Below are 21,930 nucleotides of genomic sequence, written 5' to 3' on the forward strand. Positions count from 1 at the left end.
TCTTTGAGTGTATTTCAGTTTTCTGATTTATTACATCTGTTTTGGTAAATTTTCTAGGAAATTATGTTTTCTTCATAAGTTTTCAAAAGTCTTACCAAAAATATTTTTCACAGTATTCTCTGTGATTTTTAAAGACTTCTCTGTGGTTTTTTATTTTACACATTTTTTTGTGCCTTTATTTTTTTGTGATCATTCTTGCAAGATGTTTGTTAGTATTTCAAAAGATTTGGGTTTTGGTTTTGTCAAAGCTATCTATTGCTTTTTAATTTTTTATTTCATTAATGTTATTTCTTGGTTTTAATATTTCCTTTTTACTTCTTCCTTGGAGATTGTTTTGCTTGCCTCCTTAATTTTCAGCCTTTTTCCTAATGTTAAGTGCATAAAGATATTAATTTCTAAGGTCTTCTTTCACACAAAGTATTTTCATTATTATTCATTATGTATTTTTTATTTCCCTTATTTTTTTTTCTTTGACCCATTAGTTGTTTAGAAGGTTGATTTGAAATTTACAAACATAGAAGTTTTATCTATTGATTTCTAACTTAATTGCAATAAGAGCAAGAGAATATAGTCTGAAATTCTTTGAAATCTTTCTTAGTATAGCACATGATCACTCTCTAAAAATCAATAGGAAAAGTATTCCCAGGTGAGAATTAACAAAAAATATATGAAGTAACATTTTGTATCTTCTGCCCTTGCTAGTGTTGCTAAGTAGTTAGAGCGCTCACCCGGTCACCAAAGGGTCTCAGACTCGATTCCCCGTCAAGGGCTGCAGGTTCAATCCCTGGCCCCGATCAGGTCATGTCAGAAGGCAACCGATCAATGTGTCTCTTTCACATCAATGTCTGTCTCTCTCTCTCTCTCTCTCTCTCTCTCTCTCTCTCTCTCTCTCTCACCTCCTGCCTCCCTCTCTTCCACTCCCTCTAAAAATCAATGGGAAAAAAAATATCATTTTGTGAGTATTAACCAAAAAATAAAGATAAAATTGTGTGTCTTCCTAGTGAATTCAGCCTTTTGCTATGTGGAATGACTTTTTAGCGTGAGTAATATTATAAATCAATAGTTTTCCTTTTTTTCTGCTGCTGCTTTTTGTTTTTAGCATAAAATTCATAATAAATTCACCCAAATAAATTGGGGTATTTTTTTCTAACTGAAAAATTTTCTTACATAAAATCTGTTTTGTTTGGCAGTAGTATAGATACAAGTATCCCCGCTTTTTAAGTTTCCATTGTGTCACCTTGCTTTTACAAAAGACCTACATTAACTATTTTGTTCCTACTTTTAAGTATTTTGGTAAAATTCTTTATAAATACCTAAGAGCACTAGGTGTATATACTAGTATATTGCTAGTAGAAAAATAGTAAAACAATGATTTATGTACCCATCGCTCAGGCTAGAGAGAATCTCCTGCAGGAAATTCTGGAATTTCTTTGTTTTTATATACTTTCGTTGTGAAATATGTTTTCACTGGGTGTAGATGTGTAGCTTGACAATTATTATCTTCAAGAATTGAGTGAGTAGTTTTTGTTTTTGCTTCCATCGTAATAGGGTAAGTTTGTTCCTCTTTATTCTTTCTCAGAATTGCCTTGACTATTCCTCTGCTTCTCAATTGGCACATGACCTTTGCAATTAGCTTATGTAGCTAAGAAAGTTCTGTTTGGATTTTTATTGGGATTGCATTGAAATTATAAATTAAATTTAATTAGATTGAATGAATAAGAGTAGATATATTTTAAGTATTAATTCTTTCCATACAGCAACATGTTGGTCTACTCAAGTCTTGGTTGGATTTGTGTGTGTGTGTGTATGTGTGTGTGTGTATGTGTGTGTGTGTGTGTGTGTATCATTTAGTAAAGTGTATAGTTTTCTTCATTTAGTTGTTAAACATTTTTTACAGACTATTCTTACTTTAAATAATGGGTTTTAAAGGTATTCTGAGTTTCACTTTCTATTTCCTTTTAAACAAAGAGATATTTCTAAGGTTATAGATTAGAAGGGTGGCGATGCCTTTTGTTTTGTTTTATGTGTATGAGTGGACATGTTTAAAAGTGACTCATGGATTTGACTTATGTCTTGCATAGGGGCCAGGCTGGTCTTCTGTGCATTGTGCTGCCAAAATGAGTACTATTCTTTGTTTTTAATTTCAACTTTTATTGCATTACTAGAGGCCCGGTGCACAAAAATTTGTGCACTCGGCCGGGGGGGGGGGGGGGGGGCGGTCCCCCAGCCCGGCCTGTGCCCTCTCACAGTCTGGGACCCCTCGGGAGATAACGACCTGCTGGCTTAGGCCTGCTCCAGGGTGGTAGAGGGCAGGCCCAATCCCTAGGTGCAGCCCCTGGTCAGGCTCAGAGCAGGGCCGATTGGGGAGTTGGGGCGCTGCCCCGTCATGCACAGAGCAGGGCGGATCGGGAGGTTGCAATGCCACCCTCAGTCACGCTCAGGGTAGACTGATTGGGGGGTTGGGGCACCGCCCCCTGTTACACTCAAGGCAGGGTCGATGGGGAGGTTGCAGTGCCACCCCCGTCACGCACAGAGCAGGGCCGATCAGGGGGTTGGGGCGCTGCCCCCTGTCACGCACAGAGCAGGGCCGATCAGGGGGTTGGGGCCCTGCCCCCTGTCACTCACAGAGCAGGGCCAATCAGGGGTTGGGGCGCTGCCCCCTGTCACTCACAGAGCAGGGCCCATCAGGGGGGTTGGGGCACTGCCCCCTGTCACTCACAGAGCAGGGCCCATCAGGGGGTTGAGGAGCTCCCCCCTGTCACTCACAGAGTAGGGCCGATAGGGGAGTTGGGGCACCGCCCCTGTCACACACAGAGCAGGGCGGATCAGGGGGTTGGGGCGCTGCACCCTGTCACACTCAGGGCAGAGCCAATGGGGAGGTTATGGCTCTACCCTGTCACACACAGAGCAAGGCTCGTGGAGGGGGGTTGGGGCGCCACCCTCTATCACCCACAGAGCAGGGCTGATCAGGGGGTTGGGGCACCACCACTGTCACACTCAGGGCAGGGCTGATGGAGAGGTTATGGTTCTACCCTGTCACACACAGAGCAGGGCCGATCAGGGGGTTGGTGCGCTGCACCCTGTCACACACAGAGCCTCAGGGCAATCAGGGGATTGGGGAGCTCCCCCCTATCAGGCACAGAGCAGGGCTGATCAGGGGGTTTGGGTGCTGCCCCCTGTCACGCTGATCCCAGTGCCGGGAGGCATATTACCCTTTTACTATATAGGATAGAGGCCTGGTGCACGGGTAGGGGCCGGCTGGTTTGCCCTGAAGGGTGTCCTGGATCAGGGTGGGGGTCCCCACTGGGGTACCTGGCCAGGCTGGCTGAGGGGCTGAGGGGTGTTTTCCCGCTGGCAGTTGACTAAAAGCTCCCAACCGCTCCTTGTTTTCTTTTTTTTTTTTTATTCTGGGCCAGCTTTAGCTCTGAGGCCTCGCTGCTGAAAACATAGATACAATGTTGCAGTCCGGGGCTGACTGAAAGCTGGTTTTGCTTAGCTTCTTATTTGCAACATAGTAATAGTTGCTTAGAGTTGCAGTTGAGAGTCCGGCAAGTGAGGTGGGGAACGTTGGAGTCTGCAGTTTCTGGAGGAAGCAAGCCTCCCTGCTCGCTTCCAGCTGCCTGGCTGCCGGCCGCCATCTTGGCTGACAGTTAATTTGCATAAGGATACGCTGATTAGCCAATGGGAAGGGTAGCGGTCGTAAGCCAATTACCATGTTTCTCTTTTATTAGTGTAGATGGTCAGAGAATATGGCTAGATAGGTTGTACTTTGGGGAGTTTATTGATTTTCTTTATAGCTTAGTACATTAAAAAATTTTAAGAATATGTTTTCTCTCTGGGTATGTATCATATATTAGATCAGTTTTGTTCATTGTTACAAAAATGTTTTTACTCTTTTAATGCTTTTTTGTGCTCATTAATATCCTTTTCTCAAAAATGGAAAGACTGCTAACATATTGTTATTATTTGCATATATGTATTTCTTTTTTTTATTTCTTGGTTATATATATTACATAGTTTTATCATCATGATCATATTTACATATTTTATCCTACTAATGAATTTTATCTTCTAAGAATATGAAACATCTCTCTTTTCTCTCTAATATCTCTCTCTTTGAATATTACTTTTGTATGGTGCCAACATTGCAAACTTCATTTTGGTTAGTGATGCCTGATAGGTCCTCTTCCTTCTCTCCCTTTCTCTGCTGTCCCTTTCATAGTTTTATTTTTGCATCTAGTTTTATCCCTAAAAATATACTTTTATTTTAGTTATTTTCTCTTCTATAAAAAAGTACATTGCTATATGTAATCAATTAATCAGCTTATATTCTGAGCTTTGCTTTGAGTTATCTGTTAGACCTCAGATTAGATCAGTAAGGACCATCAGACTCTGCAGACATCTTTACCTCATTTATCATTTCACCCATCAGAAAACTGATGGAGTATTTGTAATTGTCACTGAGTGACAGGGGGACAGATGGTGGACCATCGTCTTTATCAGAAGATGGCCTCTTCTCTTCGCATGGCGTCTGTTTCACAGTATTTCATTAGCTTCACTTTCTCATCTGTCATTCCCAGCAATACAATCCGTAGATTATAATATATAAAAACATAAGTGTATCTCCTACACCTATAGAAAGAGAACTTAGCACAGTTGAATCCTCTGTATAATTAAAATAGCCGGTAAAGTTTGAAAAGTTGTTGTTACATGTGTTTAATTTTTCAAAATGATGCTGTCACACAAAGGGCCTGTTTTGATAAAAAGCATTATGTTTCAGATTGTCTCAAATTTGCTGTTTGATGAAATTTTAAATTTTATCCAAATATAATAGAACTCTCAAACTTTTTATTTTATTTTTTAAGCATTTCTTCAGCACCTGCTTGTTCATTCTGCATTCATCCAGGTGCCTGAAAAACACAGATAATAAAACTGTCACATGAGCTACCTCTTCAGTTTGTGCTATCTCTGATAAATTCATAGTTTCACGAGTCTCTGGACTCTCTCTTTAAATACAAATGGACTAAGTGTTATATATGGTGGTTTTATTTTTGAGTAGTGTTTGGATAATATATGTAGATACTCTATCTGATATGGCTAATGCCATCCAGCAAACCAGTAATTACACACCACAGTTCCTCTTGTCTGTGTGGAGGACAATCTGCTGGAATAGTTTTATGAAGGGTCGATATCAACCAAAGTAATCGTTTACCACACATGTTTCTGGCCGCATTCTGAGTTAACTGTGACATCCAGAGGTTCGTCCCTCTTTAACTTACGCAGTTACCACAAGCCCGTGGCACATAGTAAGTTGAGAAAGTACAGAATGATGATGAGAGAAAAATGAGTTTTCCAAGAGTGTTAAAGCCCTGCATTGTTTTCTCGTCTGATTAGTAACTTGGCTTCCGCCCTGCTCCTGAAAGTAAACTTGCCTCCAGAGAAATAAGCCTCTGGAGCATAACACACCACCTTTTAATTTTCAAGTAAAAATACATTTGTTATTATTGTAATGAAGCTTTGGTCCTTTTTTCAAAGGAGATCTTTAAACCCTTTTGATCTAGGAAGAATAACATCCTTAACAATTCTCAGTCCGTTTTATAGTATTTCAAAGTAATGGGAAGCAGATTATTTCCTTCGATGTATCGACGTGCCACATTTTATGAAATGTGTTTATTCTGAGGGAACACTTGAGAGAGCTCTAAAATGGAAGTAATCTTGTACTGTGTCATTCATATTTCCTATATATCCTATTTTTAGAACTTTTACATTCCTTCCCAAAGATCATGAACCTGTCTGTAGCTTAATTTTTTCATGTCTCTTTTACAAAATCAGGAATTACGAGAACCTTTAGGAGGAGTTAGATAGAATATCAGGATCATAAACCTCAGTATTTAATATAGTAAATTATGTTAGAAAGGCCAGAGCTTTGGTCTAGTATGCCATAAAAGGTAATTAAAAGAATAAGAGGGGTATAAACTCTGATGAGATCATGTCTGTATAGTATTAGTTTCCTTACATACATTTATTAGTATTTCATATTATAGCAATGATGCTTAAATGAGAAGTCACAATTGTGACTTAAAAACGAGACTTCACATTTTTTTAGTGTGCGTGTGTGGAATTAGCCATCCTTAATTACCTTTTGGTGTTTTCACATTGATTCTTAGACTGTTATAAAGGGGGCACTTTAGAATTGATTGTATAATGCCTTTATTTTACTAGTGAGGGAATTGAGGCCCAGAGAAGTCACTCTGTCATGAGTTGCAGAATTTATCCTGGTGTAGACACTTTGACTTACAGTTCAATGTGATTGCTAACTAGAGGCCTGATGCACAAAATTCATGCAAGAGTGGGCCTTTCTTCCCCTGGCTGCGGGCACCGGCTTCCCTCTGGCACCCGGGACCCGGGCTTCCCTCGCAGCCCCGGCTTCGTCCAGAAGGTCATCCGGAAGGATGTCCGGTCAAATTAGCATATTACGCTTTTATGATTATAGCTGTGTCAGTCTGCGCTTCTATGCCTATAAGAAAACTGCTCTTTTTTTTTTTATGCGGGGGGGGGGGGGAGGGGAGAGATAATTTTTATTTCATCTTGTGTTACTTTGCAACTAATCCAGCACTTAAGTGAATAGGGAACATTCTTCAAAACTGTCTGCTCTTAACACATTGTTTGCGGGTAGTTTTTATCGCGTGCTAACAGGTGGCTCTACTACTTACAGTCAACGTAAAACATATAAATACGTTTCCCGTATACAATGTGTTAATGCTTATGTAGAATGAACAGTGTCAAATAAGATATATATCTACACTAATAAAAGACAAAGATACTAATTGACCGTACCTTCGCTACGCCCACCAGCCAATCAGAAGAGTATGCAAATTAACCCAACAAAGATGGTGGTTAATTTGCATACACAGGCTCCCAGCAAAGACTGAAGACAGTGTAGAAGGAAGCCCAGCACTGCAAAAGGGAGCCAAGTGGCGGAAAAGGGAACGGATCGGGGGTAGCAGAGACGGGAGCGGAGCTGAGGCAGCGGACACGGGAGGGAGCAAGGTGGCGGACACGGGAGGGAGGCGAAGCAGAGGACATGGGAGGGAGCCGAGGCGGCGGGGAAGGGAGGGAGCCAAGGCGGCGGGGAAGGGAGGGAGCCGAGGCGTGGAGATGGAGCCGAGGGCGAATCAGTGAATGGAGGGAGCGAGGCAGCGGAGAAGGGAGCGAAGCCTGCTTCAGTGGGCTTCGCTCCCTTCTCTGCTTCGCTCCGGTCTCAGGAAGTGCTATTCTTGCAGGAATAGGCCCGAGGAAGCCCTATTCTTGCAGGAATCTTCCTGCAGCAGGCCTCTAGTCTATATAATAAAAGCCTAAGCGACCATTATGGCGGAACAACCAGAACAACCGGTTGCTATGATGCACACTGACCACAGGGGGCAGACACTCAATGCAGGAGCTTCCCCCTGGTGGTCAGTGCGCTCCCACAGGGGGAGCACTGCTCAGCCAGAAGTCAGGCTCATGGCTGGCGAGCGCAGCGCCTCTACAGCAGCGCTAAGGAGCGGCGAGCCCAGCGGTAAGGAGCGAGCAGGCAGACGGTTAGGAGCGAGGGGGCGCAGGCCAGGCTGAGGGACCCCCCTCCCCCACGCACACCAATTTCGTGCATCGGGCCTCTAGTATATACATATATATGTGTGTACATATGTGCGCGCGTGTGTGTGTAGTAGTGGGGTTACGTTGCTTAATAAAATTATATAGGTTTAAGGTGTACAATTCTGTAATATATCATCTGTATATTGTATTGTGTGTTTGCCACCTCAAGTCATGTCACTTCCATTACCATTTATTTCCCCTTTAATAAGAGCCTTCCAACTTGTTGGTAGGAGAGCAAGACTCTGTGAAGACAGGAGTGTGTGTTTTCAAATGGCATTAGGAAGGAAGGAGATCCGGGGCCTTTTGGGTGATTTTTGGTCCTGATTGATTTATATTTGGAAAAAGACTAAGAGTATATTTTGCTTTTCCTTGTGCTTGTGGCATATTAATTAGAATTTTGGGTAAATACAAAAAGATGAGTGTGTCTTTACACAGTTATACCCATTCTTCCACAGCACAAGTAAGCCTAGAGCTGTGCCCTTATACAAATTGACCTTCTTTTCTTTAAAGAGCTTGCTTTTCCTTGCATTTTCTTATTAATTTTGCAACAAAAATATTAATTACTAGTGGCCTGGTGCACAAATTTGTGCATGGGTGGGGTCCCTCGGGGTGGCCTGCGGGGATCGGGCCCCAGCTCATGCCCCAGCCTTGCAGCCCCACAGCCCCGCCTGGCACCTCGCCGTGGCCTGGTGCCGCCCCCTCACATGCTTCACCATCCTGCCTGTGGGACGATTGATTGGGGCCGGGCCCCCTGCCCAGCTCCCTCAGCCCCTGGGAGCCGGGTGGTGGCCCTGCCCCCCACCGCCGCCGCTGGTCGCTGTCTGTGGGACAATCGGCGGGGTGATCGGACCTCGCTCACACCCGCCTTGGCCTGGCGCCACCCGCTCACCTGCTCCACCATTCCGCCATGGTCCTGCTGTCATCAGGGCCCATCGGGGCTGGCAGCGCCTTCACTGCCACCTGCTGCCAGCGCCGTGTCGCCGACGCCCGCCATGTTCCGCGCCGTCCCCTGGTGGTCAGTGCATGTCATAGCGAGTGGTCGAACTGGTCGAACGACCGCCCGAGGGGACAGTTTGCATATTGGGCTTTTACTATAGAGGATAGTAATTACAGAATGTTTTAGAAAGAATGATGCCTACTGTTAACATTTTGATAATATAAATCTTATTTATATCTATATAAACTATTACATAGATATGAGTCCTGAGTTTTTGTTTATTGTTATACGATGAATGTTTTTATTGTTACTATTGCTTAAAAGTCATGAAATCTGATTGTCAGTCTCATATTGATGCATGGGCCGTAATTTGTGTAAGCAAATCCCTCCTACTAATATTTTGTTGTAAATCTCACTACAATGAAGATATTTATAGAGAGATATTTTAGTATTTCTCTATTTCCTTATGGTAACTACAAAAGGGACATTATTTACAGTATCTATATTTTTTCCTGAGCATTTTATTATCTATTGAGCAAACTGGGGCTCTGGGCCTGGTTAGCTGTTCACAGAGAACAGAGGGTCTGGGGAAGGCCAGCGCTGTAGAAAACCTGAAGCAGCACCATTTCATGTAAGATGGGGTGGGGTTGCTGTGTGTTTTTCTCATCCTAGCCAGTTTCTGGGGGTTTTAAGAAAGGATGTCATCAAGGGTTGGAGCCCAAAGATTAGGTTCTATGGTTCAGGGCAGGGCTCAAATCATATCTAGAACAATGGAATCTAGCACAGTGATTAGGGAGTTAAAATAATTAGGCAACCAAATTGTATGGACTATATTTCTGCTAAGGATAGTTTGAGGGAGAGGGAGGCTGCTGGCCTGTGTACACAGGTGTGCAAACATTGCTCAGGTGTACTGATGCCAGACCTTGTGCAGCAAGATCAGTGTCAGGACGGATTCTGCTGGTGTCCTTGTCCGCACAGATTTGGATGTGGAGTGAGGAGTGAAGTGAAAAGCGTTAGGACCTTCGTCTTACTGCCTTTGTAAAGCAGGGCCTGACGGTTTTTGGTCAGCACTGTTTCTAGGCCAAGATAATAGCCACTTAACCTGTGCCCCGTCCCAGAGCCTCAGGCGTAACAAGACGAGGTAAGGAAGGTGATTGGATCAGTAGTGTACTCCATGCTTCTTTGTGTAGAGCACCTCCTCCTCAGAGCACCTACTTTTCTGCAGGAGATTGTCTCCTATTCTTACAACAGGTTCACGCTGGCAGTGCACACTTCGGCACTTGAATGGTGCGCACATGTGTTAATTGCATCTTGGGTTCAGCTCTAGGATGCTTGAGAGAGATGAATAGTGTTATTTCACTTACTTTGGTGAGCCAAACAGAATTGTAAGATTCAGGTGTACAAATTATTTTTTCATACAAGATAAATGTTTTCCACACTGGTATTTCGTGGAAAATTTAAAACATACCCCCTAGTAGACAGAATAGTGTGACGAGCCTCCATATACTTACTCATCACTGAGCCCTAACAGTGGTGACCTGTGGTAAGTTCTGCCTCGCCGACAGACATCTCACCCACTCCCCAAATAATATTTTGAAGTCATTTCTAGATACCATTTCATGATAGCTATTTTTATTTTTTAATATGTTTTTATTGATTTTAGAGAGGGAGAGAGAGATAGAAACATCAATGATGAGAAGGAATTGTTGATCGATTGCCTCCTGCACACATCCCACTGGGGATTGAGTCTGCAACCCAGGCATGTGTGCCCTGAATGGGAATCGAACTGTGACCTCCTGGTTCATAGGTTGACGCTCAACCACTGAGCCACGCCTGCTGGGCTGCGTAATCTTTTATACTTACTGTAAGCCTGTAGCAATACTGTGTTATTTTTTATTTGTCATCATATTTATTATTTGATTTATTTTGCAGGAGCATCTTTCCTTAAAGAAGTACATTATTGACATTGTGGTCGAAAGTACAGCTCCACCAGAGCCTTTGAAGGATGGAGAAGAGCGGCAAAAAAATAAAAAAAAGGCCAAAAAGATAAAAGCCCGAATGAACTCCAGGTACCATAACTACCCTTAGAAAACAAAACAAGCCCTAACCAGTTTGGCTCAGTAGCTAGAGCGTCGGCCTGCGGACTCAGGGGTCCCAGGTTCAATTCTGGCCAAGGGCATGTACCTTGGTTGCGGGCACATCCCCAGTGGGGGGTGTGCAGGAGGCAGCTGATCAATGTTTCTCTCTCATTGATGTTTCTAACTCTCTATCCCTCTCCCTTCCTCTCTGTAAAAAAATCAATAAAATATATTTTTTAAAAAACAAAAACAAAACAAAAGAAAAACTATTAGTGATGTATTCTTTTTAATGTAAATTCAAGGAAGACCCTCTAACCCCCACAAAAAGTTTAAAGTTGTTTACTTCAAGAAAGCCTAGAAAATAACACTGATGAGCCTAATTTATAGCCACTTTCTTTGATTGAGAAAGAAAACTGCCTATCGATCTAAAGCCCTTGCCTTCACCTGCTAAGAGCTCTTCTTATAATTTGATGCAGCGGCCCTGCCAAACTTGTGCCTCCTCCTGCATGCAGTGGTAGGTCTAGTATGTGTAAACCAGGCCTATTTTTCTTCCCAGCTATTGATTTTTAAATGAAGTATTAAAGAAAATCAATAGCAATCAACAAATAGAAGTCTGCTGGCTGTAGTGTTAAATCCCATGACTAGGCTTAATCAATTTGGTTGCCTGTCACAACAAGAAAAAGTTCAAGAAATATCTGGAAATGGAAAGTGAGTTGTCAGACCTGTAGTTTATCATCAGCCTCGAAGTGACATCTGAGGCCCAGGTAGCTGGTGGCGCCGCGTGACCTCGCAGCTCTGCCACCCCCTGATGACGGATGAGTCTTGTTCGAGGACACAGTGCAGTGCCTCCTGAGTAGGTAATCGGAGAGAAGGTAGTCTGAATGTGTTGTCATACCTTTGTTCCCAAATATCTCGAAAGATGGAGAAGCTTGAGGCATGGGAACAGGGAAACGTGGGTCTAGAACAGGGGTCCTCAAACTACGGCCCACGGGCCACATGCAGATACAAATATTGTATTTGTTCCCGTTTTGTTTTTTTCCTTCAAAATGAGATATGTGCAGTGTGCATAGGAATTTGTTCATAGTTTTTTTTTTTAACTATAGTCCGCCCTCCAACAGTCTGAGGGACAGTGAACTGGCCCCCTGTTTAAAAACCTTGAGGACCCCTGACCTAGAATAATGGTGAGTGGTGGTCATCTCTGTAGTTTCCAACTTCACATTGTAATCAACGAAAGGCTCCATTTCCTTTCCCAGAATCTGAAAGCTTCAGAGTGGTCATTGAAGCAAAGGGCAGAGGAGGTTTTTTTGATTGTGTTTTTTGAGGTCCCTCCAAGTTTCTAAAAGTAGTTCCGCAGTAAACTTCAGGGGATGATAGTCCTTCGTTTCTAGTTTGTGCAAAGAGCCTGCCAACCTCCTGACTCTCGGAGGCCATGGGCCCTTTGGACTTCTTTTTCCCTCTCTGTGCACACATTCGAGCTAACCCAGTCCTGTGGCCGTAAACAGCCTCCACTTACCAAGTTTATGTCTCCAGTGTCATTCCAAGTTGGTATGTCCCAAGCAAGGCCCTGCTCTTCCCTCCCCAACACAGCCCCTTCTCTTTCTACCACTAACCTCACATCTAATCCAACTGCAAATAATGTTAGGTTTGCTTTAAAATATACTCAGAGTCTAAGTATCGAACGTCACTGCTGGCCCTGCACCAGGCTCCCTCTCTCGCCTGGGGTGTTGCTCTGCTGCTCTCCCTGCTTCCGCCCGTGCCCTTCAGTCTGTTGTAAACACTCCAGCCAGAGCGGGCTGGTCGGATGTGAGTCAGATCATGTCGTTTTCTTTGCTCAAAACCTCAGGTGTCCTCTTCCCACGGTGTCCACGCTAGCTCTTACCTTCTCGCTGCCTGCACTTCAAGCCCCAGAGAAGTGTGTGCTTTGATGTCACAGACATCTTCCAAAGCCGCAGTTTCTTCTTTGTTAGATGGAAATGATACCATGTCGAGTTTCCAGACCGTATGAAACAGTTTGCACACAGCTCCTGGCACAGTGCCTGGCACAGATTCACCCTGCCTCACAGTCCCTTTTTCCACCTTTCATCCGAGGTCATTACTTGCAGCTACCAAGTGGTTATTTTCCCATTTTGATATGTCTTAATATTTTGGCCGATAGCATTGAGCATATGTAGGTTTAAATTATACATAATTTAATCTTTAATTCTGATTTAGTTATTTAGTTCCCAGCTATCACCTGTGCTCGTTTGCTTTTTCCCTCGTAGGCCTGTTATAATTTGTGTCTTTCACATTTTTATGAAGCAGAGTTTAGTTTTCCACCTGCCATTGCTGTCTGGGCTGGTGTACATTGTGGCTAATTCTTTCATAGGTTGTTGCACTAATTCTTTGAAGGGAGGACCCTTTGGGTGAGCAGTTAAAATTTAAAGTAGCTTTTTCCTCCCCAAAGAGAAACCGACAGATTAAGCAACATTAGTGGATCGCTGCAGTGACACCTGTTTGAGACGGCTGGCTGTGGGCGGCTGTCGGTACCTGGTTCAGGCAAGTGGAGCCGAGTGAGACGGTGGCTGTTTGCAGACACTTGGCATTTTGTCCGTATAAAAAGCACAAGCAAAACATAGCAGAGCCTTGAGTGTCTGGTCAAATTGTTTCTACCGGCTTTGAAATTATTTCTAAAGTGAAAGTACCCTTCTTTATCTATATTTAATACTGCATATTATATGCCTTTGAGTTCATAGATACTCAGCCACCTCAACTACTTCATAGAAACTTAATATGGTTTCAAAGTTAATAATCATGATTTTAGCATCTTTAAATTCAGTAGTGTTTTTATGAATCCGCTTTCTGTCCATAAAGAAAAATGTATTTTCAGGTCTTTTTTGACAGCATTTATAGTATTTTAAAGAAGCAGTTTCAGAAATCAAAGTGTTAAAGTTAATGTAGTAATGTCCCTAGTTTTGGAAGAGGAAAAACACAGCCAAGATTTTTGTTTGTTATAAAAATTAGCAGCAAAATAACAGTGATTACACTTTTGTCTTTTCAGGGCCAAGGAATATGAAAGTTTAATGGAAACAAAAAATTCTGGCTCTGACTCACCTTATAAAGCAAAGTGAGTATTTTATCCGACATTTTAGTTCTCCATTTCTTTAGTCTCTGCCTGCAACAAGCTTATCTGAGCATCATGTGCTTTGTGTCTGGTGCCTCGAACTTCACTCTCCTAACACAGTGGTGTCCAGCTGGGGGCGATTTCCCAGGGGACCTTGGTCTCCGTCTGGGATATGGGGTAACTTCTTGGTAATCACAACTCGGTCGATGGTGCTCTGCCACCACGTGTGTGGAGGCCCGGGTGCTGCTAAACAGTCCTCAGTGCACAGGGCAGGCCCTGAGCCCAGAAGCACGTCGTCCTAAAGGTCCCTTGTTCTGACGGAGTAGTTCTGGCACGACTGCTGGTTCCGGAGTCTGGTGACGGTCGCTTGGACAGAGGAGGGTTTAGACTCCCGTACGGTGTGAGCGTAACGACGCAACGGCTGTTCTCTGATTTGCGGCCCACAGAGGTGCCGGGCGGAAGGGTCTCTCCTTGATGGTGGGGCGCAGGTTGCGGTGGTCTTCGGACAGGCGTGCGAATCTGGGGCCTAGGACACGCACTGGAGGCTTCACGGTGCGCAGTGAAACGTGCCAATGGTGCCAGATAGTTACATACAAAGATGACGTTTTTAACGGTGAAAAGGGTCAGGAAACACTTAAATGCACAAATTGTGCACTGTCTCTAATTACATAGTTGATAGATATGCTGTAGCATTTTGATGTAGCAATGCTTCCATTCAGAATAGAAATATTACCGCCTTTCAGAAATAAGACACCCATCAGATAATTTTTTTTATTATTTTTCGGAACTATTAGCCATTGCCATTCTAAAAGGAAATACAACCTTTCACAGAGGAGAACAAAATGACCAAGATTATGAGGATCCTGTAGAGCTAAAAAGCCCCCGAGATCAAGTGAAGAACCAGTAGAACAAGAGAATCCAGTCAGTAAAATGGCTGATTACCAAATGGACGTGATAATATTGATAGTAGGTAACGCTCACTGCGCGCTCACCTTACGCCAGGTCTTTACATGTGAGGACTCAGTTATTCCTCACAACTCGGTGCTTTTCTTCAGGGAAACTAAGCCTTAAGAGGGTCAGTCAGAAGTTATGCAACTTGCCAGAAGTTATGCAACAACATATCCAGGGCATGAAAATTAATGGCTTTCTTTCTGATAACCAGTTGGAGAACATAAACATCATTTACAATAGCAATGTAAAAATAAGCTATTTAAGAATATACTCAACAAGAAATGTATGAAGCCTGTATAAAAATAAAACTTTAACATGCTATCGGGTATAAAAGAAGACTTGTGTAAATGGAAAGTCGAATTACACTCTTGGATGGAAGTCACAGTGTGGTAAATTCTCTATAACTTTTCCTACATATGGAGTGTGATTCCAATTACATAACAGCCTTTTAAAAATAGAGGTAGAATCCATGGGAAGGCCTGAGGGGGCAAGGGTGGGTTGAGGGAGTAAAAGGGGGACATATGTAATGTTTTTTACAATAAAGATAAATTTTTTGGAAAAAGAACATATGGGAAAATAAATGAGAATTTCTACAAAAAAAATTTTTTGAAGGAGACTGAAGTAGGACCAAGCTAACAGATATGTAGTTAAAACAGCTTTTCATTGGCACATAAATAATAATATATATTGATGGGAAGAGATTTTTAAAAAGAATCTAGAAATAGAGCCAAGAATTTGAGGACAATTAATAATTTGAGGACTGTGGTGTAGTGTTTGCAGAGATGTCCAGAGGAAGCTGAGCAGTTCTGCGGGTGTGTGTGTGTCTGTAATATGTCCACTTCTCCATCAAGGGGTGGACTCGTTTCCCTTCCTCTTAAATGTGCTCTCGCCTTTCGACCAGCTTGACCCACAGACCTCGGCAGAAGCCACTCTGAGCCGTGGCCTCAGAACAGCGGAGGCCTCTGCTCCAGCTCCCTCTCCTTGCTCCCGTGACAGCCTGTGTGGAAGTCTGGCTCGGCCCCTGGGAGTGGGAGGCCACTCGGGCATGTGCAGAATCCCTTCAGGACGCTCGTGAGGTGGTTTGGCTCGCTCTGGTGAGGATTGCAGCATCAGTATCCACAGGGGATGTCACGCCCCTCACGCCCCATGGCCAGAGCAAGGCACTTGGCCAAGTCCACAGCCCCGTGCGGGGAGCCTGCATGTCAGTCCAGCAGGTCACAGTTCAGGGGCTTGTGTGTGACAACAGGCCGCCCGGCTGCTCTGGGTTGTCCTCTCACTCACAGGCTGCTTTCTGCTGACCTTTTGCCTGGTTCTCATTCCTCCTCTTGACCTCCAGCATGGCTGTTCCTAATAGAGAATCACTCCCTCGGCCTTCTCATTCCTCTTCATGATTTTAAACATCTAGTCACTGATGGATTACGTAGGGATTTTTTGAGCTCTTATATTTAAAAATAAAGGTTAAGCATATTGTTTAAAAATAGAAGGGTAGCCCTAACCGGTTTGGCTCAGTGGATAGAGCGTCGGCCTGCGGCCTGAAAGGTCCCAGGTTCGATTCCGGTCAAGGGCACGTACCTTGGTTGCGGGCACATCCCCAGTAGGGGACGTGCAGGAGGCAGCTGATCAATGTTTCTCTCTCATCGATGTTTCTAACTCTCTATCCCTCTCCCTTCCTCTCTGTAAAAAATCAATAAAATATATTTTAAAAGAAATAGAAGGGTAACCAATAGCCCTAAATTTAAACCATGTACCTTTCAAATAGAGGAGGTGAAAATAAGAAAAGAGAAAGTGTTTGTCTTTCTGTCCACACGCCAGAGGGGACCCCGTCTCTTCTTACACTTGTGCAGATCTTCCCAGTGATCCCAACAAACTCCCCCAGATTTCACTGTGATCAAATGTAGGGTTCCTTCCAGAGATACTCTGACATCTCACATTCACCGGTGACAGATTTGAACTTAGAATTATTGTTGGAATTTGTTCAAGTTTGAGAAGAAAATATCTGACTGTACAACATTCTCCACAAAATCATTTACCTGACAGACACTTCTCATATTTTAGCCCAGGAGTTACAAAGCCTCCACTCTCTTTCATGCTAGAAAAATTATCTGCCAGAAGTAATCCGAATAACATTTTCTGTGTTAAAAACGGCACCCTCTAACGGCTCCTATTTTTGCCCTGTAAGGAAACTATAGCTTCGTGCTGTGACGTTCTGTGATTATTTATAGCCTCAGTCAAAATCTGAGGCATTTGTTCTCGAGATGGGCAGTTTTACTTGTGGTGCTTTTGTGGGGGCAGCAGTGGAGCAGAGGGCTGGCTCATGTTACCCAAGCGTCCCCTGGATTTGGCGCTCTTCCTTGGAGGGTAGGCTCACATGAATCCCAGATTTGATTTACCTCGGGGTGAAATACAAGCCTCTTGTATTCTGTGAATTACAATGGTCCTGTCTCCCCAAGTACCTCTGGTTTTCAGTGGAATGTGCGCATTCCTGGTGAGAGTACTGCTGGGTTCCTGTGCATTCATTGCTGGGCTGGCTATTTAGTTACATGGTGTGCAGTCTTTGTTCAGCCAAGAGCTGAAGTGGCTGCTTATCTATCACACAGTGAAGTTCGCTGCCAATATTCTTCCACATGATAAGGTCAGTAACTTTAATCGGAGGGGACTCCGGCCCATATTCAGTTAGACTCTAACTGTTAGAGGGGGGAAAAAATGTTGCTCTTACTGGTTTTTTTTTTTTTCCTTTTGTTAGATTGAGAACTTTCTGTCAATGAATAGTAATGATAGTTGAACATTTATTGAATGTCCACTGTAGTGAATGATGTTCGCTATGTTGCATTATTTACCTGTGATCTTCAAAAGCTTGGAGAGGAAATATATGTACATTTCCTCCACTTTCAAGATGAAGAAAGTGAGCTTCGGAGAGTTCCATGACCTCCCAGGGCTGACACGTGTGGTGTGTGCTGGAGCCAGGTTTCAAGCACAGGTGTTTTGACTTTAGAGTTGTGTTCATTGTTTCACATATCACAGTAACCTCACATGGGTAGCTGAGGTTTAAACTGGAATTCACCAGTGTCTTCTTTTAGCTGCATTTGCTGTTGCCTTTTTGGAGAAATTTGTACATAAATGCAGCTATAGATGAAATTGTATTCTAGCCTATTATTAGTTTGAGAATAAATGTCCTTTCTTGAATTAACTGATATGGTATAAACACTCCGGTGTCGGGTGAATTTCCCGCCAAAATATAAGATGGCGCGGGCAATTATTTAGGTTTCCCGCGCAAAATCAGAGTTAGTTTAAAATGCCTATATCTTTTGAAGTATGGGTTCGATTGAAATGGGTATGAAACGGTTCGCATACGCAGGTAGGTATCTTTGAAACAAATATTTGGTAATACGCAGTTACAATCGGCCCGAGTTTACACGTTTCCCGCACTCCACCGCAAATCTATATGAACCAAGTTAAGACGGCTCCCGCGGAGTACGCGCAATTCACGCGAGCCGACTTAATTCATTTCCCGCAACCCAAGTGTAAAGATAAAACCTGGGATTTAAAGATCGCATGCCTAGATTTCTGTCCCAGTAACACCTCTACCAGTTATGAGATCTTGGGAAGTCACCTGATTTGCTTGAGCCTTAGTTTCTTCATTTTTCAAACAGGGATAATACTAAGGGACAGTGTTCTCAGAGGATTAAATCAGGTTTTGTACATGAAAGTGCTGTGTACCCTCTGAGGTTGTGGGCGGGTTAAGAACGCAAGAAGACCCTTTCTCGGCCGTTCACTGGGGTGTGCCGGGGGCACGTGTGCGGAGGCAGCGTGTTGGGCAGTGGCTGTGCCGCGAGCAGGAGGCAGGACCCTCTCCTGGAGTCCATCCTGCCTTCTGCACCGTCCAGCATGACGGCCTCCAGCCATATGTGCTGTTTATATTTCAACATTAAAACTAGTGCGGCTTACACTTCCCTTCCTCGGTCACACTGACCACTTCCTGGCTCAGCAGCCGCCATGTCAGTCCCGATGTGGAGCGTCCCCTCCTCGCAGGAGGCTTTGTTGTGAGGCTCTTGGAGGGAGAGATGTGTGACGAGTGGCCAGGGCTGGTCAACCAGGAAAACGCTGACGCTGATAAGGGATCAGGAGGACTTTTCCAGATGATGACGAGGTGGGAGCATTTGCAGAGACACTGAAGCGGGAAGAAGAGACGGTACAGATCCCGGAAGAGCGCGGTGCGTGGACTGTGGTGCATCAGCCCACACGGGAGGGTCAGTCCCCTCAACTGTAACAGGCGCGTGTGGGTGACGTGCAGAGAGGCTTGAGGATTTGTGGGGGAAAGTGAGGATTTTCTTGTTCATCACAGTAGCTTCCATTGCTCTGTGAAATGTAAGATCTTATGAAAGCAAGAGGGAGAAAGAAAGGGGGGGTTTGAAGAGATTGGGGAATGTGTGAAGCGAGTCTTTGTGGAGAATGGGCAGGGGCAGCCTGGCAGGTGGGTCGGGTCCCGATCAGTCAGACCAGCCTGTTGCATGGAGTGGGAAAGCCCGGCAGATACTTATCAATCAGCTGAAAGGGTTAATGGGCGCAGGGCGCTGACATGGAGCCTCGCCCCCAGTGAGAGCCGCACAGTGGTGGTCACTGCGGGGGTGGCACTGGGAGTAACAACAAAACGAGAGGGAAGGTGACCTGTTTACAAGAACGTGGTCATAACGACGGCCTCTGGGATCCATCACAGATAAAGGTGAAGGTCAGCAGCAGCGTCTGTGAGCGAGGACACTGGAGAGACAGACGAGGGTCTAGTGCAGTGATGGCGAACCTTTTGGGCTCGGCGTGTCAGCATTTTGAAAAACCCTAACTTAACTCTGGTGCCGTGTCACATGTAGAGATTTTTTGATATTTGCAACCACAGTAAAACAAAGACTTATATGTTTGATATTTATTTTATATATTTAAATGCCATTTAACAAAGAAAAGTCAACCAAAAAAATGAGTTTGCGTGTCACCTCTGACACGCGTGTCATAGGTTCGCCATCACTGGTTAGTGAGTGTCAGCTGGTGAGATGCTGAAGCAAGTGAGTGGAAAGGAAAAGATTGCTCACAGAGAAACAGAGAAGAAGTAGGGGCCACAAGAAATATGATAGCAGCCCCCTTACTAAAGAACCCCAGAATCTAGGTAATATGTAGTATTTCCTGGTGAAATGCAGGTAATAGCTTGATTTTCTAAGTAAATGACATTAGCAGTTGGCAGGGAATCCCAAATTGCTTGTAAATTGGACCATGGGGAGTTTGACGTTGAGAGTTTACAATGCTAATAACATAATGTCCAAGCCAGCTTAGATTTAAATCAAAATATGGAAAACTGACCTGGCCGGTGTCGGTCAGCGCACCAAAGTGTCTCATTGGGGTCACTCCCTGCCCCCAGTTGGGTCGTGTGCAGGAGGCAACCAGTCAATGTGTCTTTTTCACATCACTGTTTTCTCCCCCTGGCCCCCACTTTCTCTAAAAAGCAATGGGAAAAATATCCTCGGGTGAGGATGAACAACAGCAACAAAAACACCGCTCAGGTTGTTACACTCAGGTTCTCTGCCATTGTATTCACCTCTCGGCATCTCCAGTTCTGTTCACGGTGGTGACGGCCACAACTGCTCTCCCCAGCCCTGTGCACAGACAGCGCCGCCTGCTTCCGCTGGTGCGTGAGGACTGGATGGTTGTTGGTGACCAGGAAGCTGCACCAGCCTTGGGGGTGGTTGCTTGTATTTCTCCCCCCAGGTGCTCTTGGGAGCAGTTTCTAATACAATAATGGGAGTAACTTTTGTTTCAAAAAGTTTAGAAAAATGAGATATTGTGGCCTCACTCATGAATGGAGCCATTCCCTTTCACTCATTCCTTCCCTTTCATTCTGTGTTGAAGGCTTCAGCGACTGGCCAAAGACCTTCTAAAACAGCTGCAAGTCCAAGACAGTGGGTCGTGGGCAAACAATAAGGTTTCCGCGTTGGATCGGACCCTGGGAGAGATCTCGAGGATCCTGGAGAAGGAGGTAGGAACCAGCCTCTGGCCTCGGCCCCGTCCCTGTGGGTCTTTCTCTCTAAGGCGACGGGCAGAGGCTGGTGTGTGCGTTTCTGTTGTTTCCAAAAGCCAGCCAGCCTTCCGTTGATGGATGATTTCCTTTTGTTCTTAATTAAGTTGACCTTTTTCCAGTTGTTTTAATTGAAGTCCTCAATAACAAGAAATGTTCCTTAGGTCATGGTTTGCTCAGTCATATTTTTATCCACATAAACAAAATGAAATTATTTTAAATGGAATCATATCAATAAAGATATACAGTTTTATAGCAGAAAATATACAGCTTTGAGTCATAAAGCTCATAGATCATAGATTTTCACAAAACACCAATTTTCTTCTACCAGCAGATTTAGCTGTTTTCTTTAATGACTTACAATCATTAAATGTTTCAACGACAGTTGAAAATATCTTACCTAGTAATAGACAAACATGTAAATTGACCGTCCCTCCACTACGCTCACCAGCCAGTCAGGAGAGTATGCAAATTAACCCAACAAAGATGACGGTTAATTTGCATACGTAGGCGCGAAGCCGTGGAGTGAAGACTGAAGGCTCCGGCCGGAGCGAAGTCCTGGGTCCCGGGTGCCGGAGGAAAACTGGTGCCAGCAGCCAGGGGAAGGGAAGGCCTATTACACGAATCTCTTCCTGCAATGGGCCTCTAGTCCTTAATAATTTTACAAGTCTTTAGTATTCACTATAGAAAATTTTAAATGTACAAAGAAATAAAACTCCCTGTAATGCCCACCTTTGACATTTCATTATATTTTTTTCTAATCCTTTTACTATACATGTTTTTAAAAATTTTTATGTCAAATCTTATCATGAATAATTTCTCATGTCTTTGACATTTTTTTAACCAAAAAAATGTGTCACAGTTTACACAATTTATATCTTAGGTGGTTTCTAATTTTCCTAATTTAAAGTAATGGCCATATATTTTTTTTCTTATTTTCTGGGTTTAAACTTTATTATATAACATTTTATACTTTAAAAAGACTGTAGTGATAAAAGTAACTTAAGTGCAACCAGCAACTGTGAACTCACCACCCCAATGTAAGAAGTGGACTATTCCTGGTGTGATCCTGCCTCACCCACCCACTTCGGCTCCCACCAGGCAAACACTGCAGAGAATTAAAGGGGTGGTTTTTTCGTTGTTTTTTAAAAATAAGTTTATTGCTTTATCACAT

General features: G+C 43.8%; 1 protein-coding gene across 3 annotated transcripts in view; it reads left to right on the forward strand.

Annotated features, from left to right (window-relative positions):
* Positions 1-21,930, forward strand: part of SCAPER (S-phase cyclin A associated protein in the ER) — a 166,046-nt gene that overhangs the window by 62,195 nt on the left and 81,921 nt on the right. For all 3 annotated transcript variants that reach the window (XM_070400670.1, XM_070400669.1, XM_070400671.1), the window contains exons 21-23: positions 10,505-10,641; positions 13,688-13,753; positions 20,591-20,717. In XM_070400670.1, coding sequence (XP_070256771.1) covers positions 10,505-10,641; positions 13,688-13,753; positions 20,591-20,717 — 330 coding nt within the window. The remainder of the gene's footprint in view (positions 1-10,504; positions 10,642-13,687; positions 13,754-20,590; positions 20,718-21,930) is intronic.

Source organism: Myotis yumanensis, unplaced genomic scaffold (assembly GCF_028538775.1).
Source record: "Myotis yumanensis isolate MYYU_CA2020_CCGP unplaced genomic scaffold, mMyoYum1.0.hap1 SCAF_20, whole genome shotgun sequence".
NCBI lineage: Eukaryota > Metazoa > Chordata > Mammalia > Chiroptera > Vespertilionidae > Myotis > Myotis yumanensis.